Source organism: Aphelocoma coerulescens, chromosome 1 (genome assembly GCF_041296385.1).
Source record: "Aphelocoma coerulescens isolate FSJ_1873_10779 chromosome 1, UR_Acoe_1.0, whole genome shotgun sequence".
NCBI lineage: Eukaryota > Metazoa > Chordata > Aves > Passeriformes > Corvidae > Aphelocoma > Aphelocoma coerulescens.
The window spans coordinates 96,670,063-96,683,565 of record NC_091013.1 but is presented as its reverse complement, the minus strand read 5'-3'; the positions used below and the strand labels follow the sequence as shown (position 1 = coordinate 96,683,565).

Below are 13,503 nucleotides of genomic sequence, written 5' to 3'. Positions count from 1 at the left end.
GCAGAGGTAAAAAAGGGGGCATTTAATTTTTGCTCTGGAACATATTAAAGTAAATAGGAACAATCCCTTGCAAGGAATAAAATTCTGATGTGAAAAGTAAAATATGATCCAAGAATTTTATGGTAAATAAAAGACACATACTATACAAACTAATGTAAAGAAAGAGTAGCAAAGCCTGTAATTCCTTGGATGATGAAATGATTTCCCAGGCAGCATAAACCCAAACTGGAGAGCACAAGAGTAGCATGCAACAGAATTTCTCTTCTGTTTTGCTCCGCAGACCCATGACCCAGAATGTGTGTGTACCTTCCACTCGGGGAGGATTGAGGCCATTGGTGTCTCTCCCTTTACATGCCTGATGGCCACCACGGCTCTTGACCGTAAGTACAGTGTTCCTTTCCTCTCATGCACTGCCATTATTGGTTTTGAAGGGCAATGATGCTCAGTTTGCAGCTACTGTGTTTTGCATTTGTGCATTTGCTCTTGCAAAGCCACTTTACACACAATTGTTATTCCTGGGATCAGTTCCTGAATAGTTAAGGCAAATAATTAATATATATATATATATATATTTGAAACAACACATTAATACTGCTTCATCTTAAAAACGTGGGATTTTAGCAACAGAAGTTTTTAATGGGAAACTTTGTACGCTGTTCTAAAGGAATGGCTGAAAAGACATTCTGAGACAAAAGAGACATCTGGTTTGAGTAACAGCACTTGTATTCAGGGCTGGGGATTAATAAGTGTTGGGATGTTTTGTAAGGAATTACATACACCTCCAGCATAGTGTAAGCCATTGCAAATATTAATGTTTGTGCTTTTCTTAGAAAATACAATAGCTATTATGCTCTCAACAACAGATAACATGTAATTACAGACATATTCATTTAACTTGTATAAATATTGCTGTTTAGGCCTCTCACTGTTAGCTTTATTGTGCTTTGAAAGAAGAACTACTGGCCAGAACATTAACAATGTCATTTACCCTGCACAGAAAACACTACAAGGTCTTTTAACTCGGTTCTTGTCAGTACTATCATGTAATTTGTCTGTGTTATACAATGCACATATTCTTTTAGCCTGAAGACAAACTCCTACCAGTTGAGCAACAACATTTCAGATATATGCCAGTTGGAATGGAATTCTATGTTTGCCTACAAATCTGTTAAATTTCCCTCTGGTGAAATTGGATCTTTTGTGGACAATCTCCTGTATTTTCCTCCCTTTAAATGCTTTCCTCCCTAGGCAGTCCCAAGTAATAGCCTATCATATTTTCCTATGTTGTCAGTAAAGATTTTCCTTACAGTATGCCACAGTTCTGTGCTCACTTGAAAATTACATGTGGATCGTACGCATGGGACTTCTTATTACAGCCCTCAGCCTCGACAACTCTTGGTTCTGTATAAGTTGAAGAGTGAAGAAATCATATATTTTGTTCACGAGCACCATGCTAGCTGTGGTACTCTGTAACCATCAGTCATCTTTCCAGGCAGGCCTTTTATGACTCAAAAGAGAAAACATACATTTTATCCCGATTTTAATTCAAATAAATAGACATTTCTGCATAAATCCTAACCTGTAAGTGCTATTGCAAGAAATAAATTCTTACTGTCTCATTTCCACACAGGGTCAGTGCGCATCTATGATTTTGGCAGCAACAGCCAACTGAGTGTAATCAAGTTTAAACAGGGAGGAACAGCGCTGACATGGGCACCGGCTGTTGTGAGTTTTTCCTAGCACGTTAGCAAAAATTCATCAAGGAGCCTATGAGACTGCCAGCATGCAGAAAGCTGCTCACCAAACAAGACATTAGAGGTCATTTGTTAGGCCCTGGTGCAATTTACCATAGCAGGATGTATAGATAAGTTTGTGGAGTAGTATGTTTGCATACAGTATGGGTACAGTTTAACTTTACTATGGATTATCAAGTATCCTACTTTGTGCCTTCCTAAGATTTTAAAATCAGATCTTAGTGTGCAGTATGGGAAGTAGTCTGAGTTTGTAGACTAACAGCTTCTATTTAACCCACGCAGAGCAATTGTCAATTAACATGAGTTAGTTAACACATCTTGAAATGACAGCCCAGACAAATCACAAACATTTGGAGATAAATCATAAAAAAGTGTTGCCAGAACTGATCATTTGTGGAGTGTGGAGTCTATCACTTTTAGACATATTTGCTAATTTTAATTAAAATAGTGTCTAGTTATGTTCTTGAGAAAACACAGCAAGCCTGATGGGTTAATTATAAGCAAATTTAGGAGGAAAATAATTACTTGAATGTTCAAGGTGAGGGTTCCACTGGGACCATGCCTTTATTTTATAAAAATAAATATTTTATAAAAATATAATTCTGGCCATGCAGGATTTCAGAGATGTTGTTAAGTGGTGACCTGTGAATTCATGAGGTAAGATGTCTGCCACAATAAATTGTGCAGCATCACAAAACTGACTCAGTTCAGTTTTATGAAAATTGTTACTAAACCCAGTTTGAAAAACAAAGGGTACTTAGTCCATCTAGCTGCATTTGAAATCACATTAGATACTCAGACACAGTTCAAAGTGTACAAATGTAATTGAAAATCTGTGCTATTAATCTGAGAAAAACTAATCCAACATACTTTGAAGCATCTGTATGCCATAATCTCCTCATAGGCAAGCTAACAGTATACTTGTTAGATAAGTGAACACTCAAGTCAGCTTGTAATTGACTCCAAGACACTATCATGTAGGGCAAATATCAGCTAAATCCACAAGTTCAGCTATATCCAGCTAAAACACAGACCTGTTTCTGCTAACCTTTATCACAGTTCAAGCCTCTCTTAATTGTTATCAATTGGCTTACCTACAGGACTTATGGTAAAGACTCCTACTTTCCATCTCAAGTAGCTGTCCCTGTTGACTCCTGTACTTTACATGGAGTCAGCCAGACCCAAGCCTGTGCCCTGACCTCTTCAAAAATCATACTTACATTTGGGACCCCATATTATATTCAGGGTAATATAACTCCTTTTTTGAGTTCCAGCTCTTCTCCTTAAGAAGCTACTGATGTATCTTAATGTCAGTATGAATTCTCTTCCTCAGACATTACAAGCACATCCTCATTAGCATTTTCAGTCTCAATGGCATATTATCACTGAAAAAAACAAAGCACAATCCAACCCAAAAAATAGGCCCCAGTCCTCTCTCTTCCTTCCTGGTATTAGAGAGAATAAACAACATTTCCCATGTATGAAATATTCTTTGTGCTTGAGCAACGCTTCCACATAAGGTGAGTTACAGGTAAACACCAGAGCAGGTGCCATATGGATTATTCTTCTAAGCTCTCAGATGTACACTGGGATTGTTTTTCTTCATTTCACTTAAAGGTAAATCCTGAAGGAGGTCTGATTGCTGTGGGGTTTGAAGATGGTGTTGTCCGCATAATTGAGGTTTATGATCCCAGGCTGCTGCCTGGTCATGCCAGACAGGCCAGTCAGAGTGTAGAGATAAATCTGAAACAAGTCTTCAAACCTCATGCTGCTGCAGTTACAGCCTTGGCATATGAACGAGAGGGACATGTGTTTGCCACAGGGGTATGTATCATTTAGTTTGGTTATTTTTATTAAGCCACAAATGTAAAGCCTATTTAAAGAGATAAAGTTTGTTTACTGACAACACAGTTTTACTTCTGTTGCTGCTGTTGATTGCTTGTTGTAGTTCTCTGTGCTGGGAGAAGGGTCTGTTTGCACACACATCTGTTTTTCTGTAGGAAAGCAACCATGCAATTCACACAATTCATTTTGTGAATTACTGGACTGTTTAGTGTGAATTCTGTAATCCCCTTTGAAGGTGGATTTAGTTCATTTTGGAATTAGTTTAGTAGGATCTTGGAATTAGTAAAAGCAAGTCCGTTGATACACCATATTGGCAGCAATCCAGCTGCTACTCAGCCTTACCACAGGGTCAGTCAGTCAGTTTGTCATTATGCCTGGTAGTCTTTGAGATGATTTCCAGTAAATGTGGTGTCTCTTTTTAAAAGCTACTCCTTAGCCCTGATCAGTGCATTTGCAGTTACATGTTCCTTGAGCTGAACTGCCATGCATTTCACTTAATGTAGGATTTAAGCTACAATGAATCATGTTGTGTACCAGTTCTGGATTTTCTTGTTATCTGGGGAAATCAGCTTGTGCTGTCTTATCTGAAAAATCAGGCCTGAGCCTGAGATTTAAAGGAGCTCCTGGGGCAATGGGCAGAAAGCACGTGGCTGGGGATGCCAGAGGAGGCCCATGAGAGCAATTAAAAGTTATTGGGTGCAACATGTTTCTTGGAGCAACATGGGTAGGATTTTTATTTCCTCCCAGTAATCATCATGGAAATCCAGTCCTAAGTTCCCCTGTTTAACCACAAAAAAAAAAAAAATTGGAAGTATGTGCTTATGTCATAAAGTGCTTAGAGTCTTTTGAATTTTTTGGTCAGCTTTGATTCAGTCATCATCTTTGTTTGTTTGTTTGTTTTTCCTCAGAGTAAAGACAAAACAGTTTTCTTTTTTGCTATTGAGGATGAATACAAGCCAATTGGATTCATCTGTGTCCCTGGGCCTGTACAGGCATTACAGTGGTCTCCACCTACTCATGTGAGTAATGCACATTTTTTTTCTTTCCTTCCATGCAGTGTTAAAATATCATTTTGAAAAGAACTTCCAATGAAAACAGATGAAGATCCATGATTCTAGCCCTGTTCTCTATAGACAATACAAACAATGTTTTGCTACTTTGTTCTTCATGCTGCTTCAGCATGACAGATTCTATCAGGTTCTGTGTAGCTGTATCTCTGGTTCAGTCACTGTGGACATATTTTGGGTTTTGGATAATGAAAACCACAAGATTTTGGTTTGCTTTTTGAGCCCTTGACTTGAAGAAACAATCTTATTTCTTAGCTTTTGGAAGGTCTTATCCTCTTTGACAAAGAAGTTATTTGGGCATTATTGCCTGTGACTCTTGCCCATATTAAGACAGGCTTTTGCAAAGCATTTTGACCACATTAAGCAAGATTTTGGGTGCTTCTTGAAATTCACATTCTGTGTTTGAAATGTGTCAGGACATATCGAAATAGATTCTTGCTAATATTTAAAAGTGTTCTAGGGTTAGGGTAACATCTGACATTTTGTTTGGTCCAGTATCCTTATTTAGAGGAGAGACTATTCATTACATTTAGATGCTGACAAGATACATTTTACATGTGCATAGTGGCAAAGTGTTGGTATTGATCTTGATCTGACAGTTGTTTTTGGAGTCCTTTCCTTGAAGACAAGTTACCCCCCCCTTACTAAAAAAGCACTCATTGTGTCTTGGATGTGTTAGATTCTGCCTGAGTAATTTTGTCTACCAGTATCTGGCCTCCACTGCATGATTGGAAACTCTTGCTTAACACAGTGCCAGCATCTGAGTGTCACACTACTTCTTTTTTTCTTGTTTTAAAGAAGCACTTTGATGATTAAATACGTTACATTTAATAAATGCATTTTTAAACTGAGATACTATAGAAACAGGAACCGTATCATTCTTAGTTAGGGTTTCCATAGCAACTCTAATATGCCCTCTTTGCACATTTTTAGTGATGGGTCAGATAAAATAACCCTCTTTCTTTTCTTCAGATAGCTTATGAAAACTGAAACTAAATACAGACTTGTCTTTTAAAATCTCAAAACACTGAATAATTATTACCCTCACCTCATCTATTCTTCCTAACTTTGCATTTTAAGGGACTTGTCAGGTACCAGCAAAAAACAAACTAACTGAGAGGTAAGAAGCATTTGGCAAGACTCTGAGCCAAGTCTTGATGATGTAAAAGATTTATTAGTATGAAAATGTATGAAATTATCAACCCCAAATCTCCCAACTCTTGGGTCAAATCCATCTTTTAATTTAACCAAATTTCCAAAATATCATCATGCTGCTTTCAAGCTAAGCAGTGTCATAATTATAGCTGGTTTGGACACAGCAAGGATTTCAATTCCTTAGCTTTGCCTAGCATAAAAGAAGCTCACTGGTTTCTGATGTCCATTTAAAAGTGTCCATTGAAATAAGAGCACAGGTAAGTGTGGCTGGAGTTTGCCTATGTGCCTGTGCATCTGCTGTCCAACTTTTCCTCCCATTTGTCTCGATTCCATTTATACATCTGCCCTATATTTGTATTTGTGTTTTTATACAGGACAAGAGCACACTGCTCATCCTTTGTGAGAATGGCTTTGCTGTCCAGGTTCCTGCCCCTCTCCCTGGGAAGCAGGATACAGTGACCACCTATCACATAAAAAACCTGCCAACACAGTACTTCCATTTTTATAGCATTAAATCCCAAATCAAGGTAAAAAAACCCTTCTGTGGCAGAATTTAATCTTCTTCATTGTGCCAGGTGACAAAACTACCCAAAAGAGTTTTTAGTCCCTATATTTCATCACAGGGTTTTTGCTAAGCTCCTTGAAAGGGAATGCCAGGTAGTTTGTGGCTTGAAATTACAATGCCATTTGTAGCTTGAAATTACAAGTTGGTTTTGTTTTATTCAAATAAACCTACATGGCACTGAAAGCATTATGTAAATTTTGATTATAATTAGAAGACAGCATTAGAGAAAGGGAAAGGTAGTGCATTAGTTCTCAAAATACTTTAATTTTTGTAATTTTCACAAAAAGAATATTTCTTGTGGGTGATGTTGGCCCTATAGGAAATTCCTTTGAACAGTTACAAAACCCCCATGTAGTCACCTTGAGCCAAACATGAAACATCTCTCTTTTTTTAGCAGTATTTCTGTTTTTTAAAAAATATTTTAAGTTTAAAGGTGTGCATTTCATTTCTGAACAACTCAGTATTTAAGAAGAATATATGGGTCCAAAGGAAAAGACCAACTCACAGCTATATTAACTTTGTGAAACTAAAATGCAAGCTGATGTTAAGCTCAGGAGGAGAACTCCAGTGAGCAGGCTCTCAGTTCCATATTCAATCCACCATGAACAGCCTCTCTGGCTCTGTTGTTAACTTGTGACTTCTCTGCCTTCTCTGTTAACTGCTCCTGTATTACTCAATGTCAGGCAAAGCTTCATTTCATGTTATAACTTGGAGGAAGTCAGTACTCAGGAGAAAGATCTTTAGGTGTTTTTTCACAGCAATACCCATAAGAATGATCACAAAGCATGCATATTGAAGGAAAGATTAAAAGAATGTGTGTAGAGTTTTGTTGGTTTTCTTTTTTGTTTGTTGGTTGGTCTTGTTTTGTTTTGGGGTTTTTAAAGTCAAATAATGTTGAGAAAACACTCTAAATGCTAAAAATAAAAAATGTTTCTACAGAGAGAAAGGATATTAATTGCTCTCTTTTTCCTCTGGAAATAGATCAATAATTAATAAGTTACAACAAGGAAATTTTAATGCCAGGAAAGATTTCTCACAGGGTGGTGAAACTAAAATTGTTTTTTATAGTCTGTAGAGTCCCTAGAACAGGAGATTTTTAAAAGGTAAATCAGACAAAGATCCACTGATACTATTTAAGGATTTGCTGATTCAGCAATCTAATATCTTCTTAGATATTTTAGAGAATGTTTGCTACTTTTTTATGCTACAGTAGGCTTGAATGGAAGGGAATTTTGAAGGTTTGATAAATCTTTCCTTCATTGTTCAGAAAACGTAAAGTCCATTACAGCTTCTCTCTTTTGCTCTATACCAATGATGCACTAGAACTTCAGTTCAGCTTGCCAGTGCTTTTCTTTCTCCAGGGCAGGCAGGGGACAGGACTTGGGATTTATGTAGGAGTAAGCATAATGGTGAAGATTTGGAATAATCTCTCTGAGGAAATGTTGAAGTCTGCTTGTCATTCAGAATTATTTCTGTTTCAAAGGACCAAGAGTAAATACTTCAGAGGAGGGAAATGGGGGCATTTCACTGGAGAGTCCCTTGAAGTCTGGTTGATCTCTGCCTAGTTGACAGGAAAGAGATTTCTGTAGATATTCTGTATGTATAATGCCAGGACCACCTTGGATTTCATTTATGACACTCCTTCAGTCAGTGATGTGGGGAGTGTGTTGGTTTCATTTCTCAGTGTTTCTCTGCCTGTTGTAATAGCTGGCAGAGGAGATTGCACGGAGAGAGAAAGAAAAGCAGGAGAAAGAGAAAGCAAGGCTTGAATGGATAAAGCAACAAAAGGAGATGGGACTTGAGATAGAAGAAACTAAAGAGGAAGAACCCGAAGAAGAACCATTGCCACCTCTCTACATACCAGAGGAGCCCAGTCCCATCCTCTGTGGCTTTTATTCAGCACCAGGAAAATTTTGGCTTTCCTTGGTAAATCAGTTTTTACTTCATGCTGGTGGGATTGCATGATGTTACAGCCTTTCCCTTTGAAACCTGCCATCCCTAGGACATTGAATTCCTTTCATCCTTGACAATTTCAGTGTTTTTTGTGAAGTAAACCAGTAGTGTCACTCCAATTCAGATTGTTTGGTATATTTCTGGTAGGTACCCCTCTTGGTGGTGCCTGAATGGGCACAAAGACTGAGCTGTTCCCTCACAAGCAGAAGGTAGAATTTTAACAAAGTAGTGATGCCTTTTCCTGGTCTTAAAATCAAGAGTCAAACACGGTTAGAAGGGGAAAAGGGATTTTACCTTGGTATTTGTTTTAAGGATCCTTAGGTGCACTACGTCCAGCTCAAATGCACTGAAATGCACACCACAGTGCACCCCTCAAAAGATCAGGTATAACATTATAGGTCTTTCTAATTAGCATATCTATCAAAGATTCTCCAATGAGAGGCTTGAATGAGCCCCTCTCCCCAAGGAACCTTCCCCTGGATGGTTCTATCTTGGTTTACAGAATGTGTTCTGGAGAGGACCTTGGGGTCTGGGGCATGCTGATCCCTAACTGCAAAGCTTCTAAAATATTTTGTCTCTTAGCTGAACAAACAAGTCCAGGAATGTAGGCAAAAAGCACTAAGAATACAGAAGTTGTAAAAAGGTATAACAGGGGTATAAAAGAAAAGGCAAAAAATCATCATGGCATGAGTGGTAGAATGGCTTGTAATGCCAGTGATCGTGGCAGACTTCTGTCTGTGGATGAATAAGATCTCTAGGTGTTTGGAAGGAACATTTTCTAACCTATCTTAGATCCTTAAGAAAGGAAGAGTTATTCTGAAATTTATATTTACCTGGTCAGCTGCTTCAGTTTTCTTTTGTCACCGTTTCTTTATGGTCCTTCTCTTCTTCAGGGTGGGTACGACTCAGGGTTTCTCTATCATTGTGAATTCTCACATGATGATGAAGAAGACCCTGAGAAGAGGAAAGATGAACCCTTTGAAGTGATTCCTATGGAGGACACCAATGACAATCCCATTCACCAAATCTCCTTCTGGTAAAACACTTTAATGTAACAAATAGCTCTGGGACAAAGCTTGATGAAATTGAACTTGGAAGGGAGGAGTGTATGCTCCTTTGTCTCTTTTCAATTGTGGCTCAACTCTAGTATACAGGAACTCTCTCTGGATTTCCTGGCACTGAGTTTCATTTAAAATTCCTAATGGACATAGCTGGGCTATGTATCTGACAGAATAATTTTAAAAGCCCTTCAAAGATGAAAAAGTCTGATTTCTAAGTAAGTACTGATTGGGACTCAACCACCCTAGATTGTAGAACTCCAGGAGAACCCTTAGAAGTCCCTGCATATAGTGATCACCAGAAGAGCAGTTCTTTATCATAGTTACCAAAGAGAATTAGACCAACTTGGAGAGGTCAGTCCATCCCTCTTGTGCTAAGAATATAGGCTTCTTGGGACGTTCTGTGATATGTATGAATGAAAAGGGTGGATTCTTTTCAGACTCCCAGTACTGGGTTCCCTGTAAGAGTAGGCATGTTCTGCATCAAAAGGAGGCAGGTTTAATTCAGGCTTTAATCTACTGCTGCATTTACCACCATCTGTACTGAATGGGGAACAGGGAGGAAAAAACTGCTTTTCTAGCTTTTAATTTGGTGTCTGCCACACTGCTCAACTCAGAGCTGAGATAGTTCTATGGTACCTCACAAGTGCTGCAATGTTCCTGAGCAGCCAGTTAGCTGAAAAACATTTTGTAGTAAAATCACACATACTTGAAATGGTCCAAATATTTTGCTCCCAGGTTCCAAACTTGGGAAAGTGACTTCTATTAAGCTAGATTAGCTCTCTTCATATTTTGAGCTTGTTTGTTAGAAGTTGCTGCTGTTACTGTTTCTTGTTCTTTATTTAACAGTACCAGCAGCCGCTTGATGTTCTGTGGGATGCAGGATGGCTCACTGCGTGCTTATCCTCTCAATGACAAAGACCTCTCCGTGGATGCCCTGAAGGACTACTGGTACCTGAACGTACATGACAATGATTGTGGGCAGATCCGGGGCATCTGTTGTAGTCGTGATGATCGGTGTCTGGTTACCTGTGGTGGAGATGGAAACATTTTTACATTCGACATCTGTTCAGAGGAAGAGCTTCCGCAAGCGCTTCCCGAAGAGCTTCCCAAAGAGCTAAAAGTCATGATCCCCCCTCCTAGGGTAAGTTGGTATCCTCTCTCACTGAATTAGGCCTATTTGGTATGAAACTACCCAGGTGGGCAAACATAGTTCAATTATTTTTTTATAAGATTTTTCATAGCAAAAGCTGAAGTTTCCGAAACAATTTAGAAGATCAACTCCTGCAAAACATTCCCTAATAAATGGGCTCTATGAGTGCACTGTTTGTTCTTAGTGCTTTGTGGTTTTCTCCAAATAAACACAGTATGTATTGTTCAGATGTAATATTCTACCAGTGTTTTCCCACTCAAAGGTGTAGTCATGCATATTCCTAGAATGAAAGAATTGCAAGGATTTGTCATACTTCATACCTTCCTTGGGTTTAATTCCAGTAAAGTTTGATTCTGCTCTGGATGGGGATTCTAGAAATACTGTTGGAGAATATCAAATGTGTAGTTTCTCCATACATATAGTACCATTCATCTAAAATTCACAATGGATTTTTTACCTTTGCAAAATAGGACAACAGGATGCTGATCCTGTTGCTCTTTCTTGGACAGCATTAGTAGTAATGAATTTACAGGTGTCCTGTACTCACTGTAGAGCTGATCACCTCCAGCATGTTTGAACAGATGACACTGGAACTCAGAAACGGTTCTAGTGACAATGCACAAGAAGAAGGATGTCAACTCCTCCACTGAAAATGTTCAGACTTTATTAAATTTTTAAAAAGTCTTAAGGGTGTCTGAATTAAATAAATATCACTTGAAAGAAGCAGCGAGAGCTGTTGAGTAAAGAAGTGCCATTGTGCACAATAAATATTACAGTAGACATACATTCAGTAGAGTTGAAAAGTCTTGAAAGTGTCAACATAAAACAAATTAAACTTTCAAATTTATTTTAATACTGCTTGGTAACTACATTTTGAAGGATGCTTGACAACAGGGACAGAGGAAATTGTGATTTTGGTCATTCAGCTAGTTGGAATTCTTTACCAGTATGACAAGAATATATAGCATTGAGAATAGAGTCAGAGTTATTTTCTACAAGTGAATGATTAGAACCTTCGCTATCAGTGCCTTGCTAGCTCCAGCATTACAAGAAGTGATTAATGTATGATTATAAAATATATATACAGATTTATAGTTTTGAATACTTAAGTAGCTCTGTATAAAGACCTTTATGGTCAGTTCTATTGTTCGAGCTAACAACATTGCTTAATGACCATCCCAACAGAGTTTTTCCCTTTTCAAAGTATATCTTCATTACTATCTATTCTAGTTTTAAGTCATGTGGAAGATTTTAAAAATTCTATCTTCATTAAACTTAATGAGATTCTTAGAGAATCAAATACAAATCATCTGAAACTAATTGAGTTAAATTAAAGATCAATTAAGTACAACTAAATTGTTGGGTGATGGTCCCCCCTCTTTTTTCAGAGCATGATTGCCTAGGGAAATGAGGCTTGTGCTACTGCAATGTCCATCCATCTGTCATTCTTCACAGCTGATAATTGTGAATCCATTATGCAGTCAGCAGAAGCCAACCAGATTAATTACACATGTAACTTGGAATTAATCCAGGACACACTGATTCTTGTCAGTGTGGCAGTGAGGGGAGACAAGAGAATTGGGTCTAGGGGGTAGAGAACCAAAGATGTTATACAAGTGAAGTTAGGACAAGCAATGATTTATGTCAATGGGGAGGTTACAGGATTTGTGTTCTCTGTCCCTAAGAACTATGTTTCATTAGTTCTTTTACATATAAACCAGCTTCATTGCTTTTTCTGCTTGAAACACTGCAACCTGATATTTAAGGCCCAGATAGTAATATTCAAAATGAAGATTTCTTTTGATTTTGTAAGAGGTGGTGGGAGCTCTCTCTTACTGTTTCTAAAAGCTTTATTGTCTGTTGAAACTATAACTGCTTGTTTAAAGACAAGACAATATTTTTATTCCAGAGTGGTCTTGAGAAGGAGAAGGCTACTGAAGATATTAAGGATCCTGATGCCTACACGTAAGAGATACTTAGATAATGATGAAAGGGACTTTCAACTGTTGGTAGCTCTTTCCTCAGTCCATGTATTTCTTTTTGCTTACAAAGAGGAGGAAGAAGTTGATCACCCTGAATTTAGGTCACCTCTTTGTTAAACACACAGTTTTTTCAGCCTATCTGTCCATTTCATCTGCTTTTCTCTGGCAGTAATTCAAATATTGTACTATGAGACACTTAACTTCAGACTACAGAGACAACAAAAGGTCAAAGCCCCTTGATATTAGGAATGTACAAAAATACAGGAAGATGATTCCTTTCTAAGTTACCTTAAGAACCGTTGAGTTCACTGGGAATTTAAGACTGTCAGGGAAATCTGAAAGGTCATATAAACTGTAACCTTTCCTCTCTTGCATTGAGATAATGCCATTTTCTTTTTATGCATTTTCAGTATTGAGGAATACAAGCAGAAAAAGGAGTTTGAACGGAAAATGGAGGAAGCTGAAGAAAAGAAAAATAAGAAGAGAGAGGAGTTAAGTGCGCTGAGACATGACTTTGTTTTTCTCCTTCAAAAGAATCAGGAGTTGCCCAAGCACATGCAGTTGCACAGAGAGGTACACCTGGCTTTTATGAGGGTCATTTACCTTAGAGGGACCTTCTTCTAAAATGTTGCTACGTATCATGTTGGGGCCAAAGATGTCCAATATTTTGGATTAAGGTAGTTTTAGGAATATATGAATTGCTGGGACTTCTGAATCACAGCTGATGATTTGTGCCAATTAAGAAGCACAGGAGAAAAATGTGGTTCTCTGTGGAGATAGCTTCTGAAATAAAGGTTAGTGTTGATGTGCATGGAACTATGGCACCTAGGTAAAAATATTTATTATCAAGACCTAGTAGCCAAAATAATGTGATGTTGGGTTTTCCATCTTCCTGCAGGAATTTGAGATGGACCGTAGGATCTTTGAGGAGCTGAATAGGCAGAAACTACACAGAATCCAATTAGTGCAAA

At 38.1% G+C, this 13,503-nt stretch overlaps 1 protein-coding gene across 2 annotated transcripts in view; it reads left to right on the top strand.

Annotated features, from left to right (window-relative positions):
* The window catches only part of CFAP44 (cilia and flagella associated protein 44), a 43,070-nt gene that overhangs the window by 14,366 nt on the left and 15,201 nt on the right, over window positions 1–13,503 (top strand). For both annotated transcript variants that reach the window (XM_069020140.1, XM_069020148.1), the window contains 11 exons: window positions 281–380; window positions 1,631–1,725; window positions 3,372–3,578; window positions 4,508–4,618; window positions 6,196–6,348; window positions 8,094–8,312; window positions 9,233–9,375; window positions 10,247–10,541; window positions 12,460–12,515; window positions 12,943–13,105; window positions 13,431–13,503. The exon at window positions 13,431–13,503 is cut by the window's right edge and continues 58 nt beyond it. In XM_069020140.1, the coding sequence (XP_068876241.1) occupies window positions 281–380; window positions 1,631–1,725; window positions 3,372–3,578; window positions 4,508–4,618; window positions 6,196–6,348; window positions 8,094–8,312; window positions 9,233–9,375; window positions 10,247–10,541; window positions 12,460–12,515; window positions 12,943–13,105; window positions 13,431–13,503 (1,615 nt within the window). The remainder of the gene's footprint in view (window positions 1–280; window positions 381–1,630; window positions 1,726–3,371; window positions 3,579–4,507; window positions 4,619–6,195; window positions 6,349–8,093; window positions 8,313–9,232; window positions 9,376–10,246; window positions 10,542–12,459; window positions 12,516–12,942; window positions 13,106–13,430) is intronic.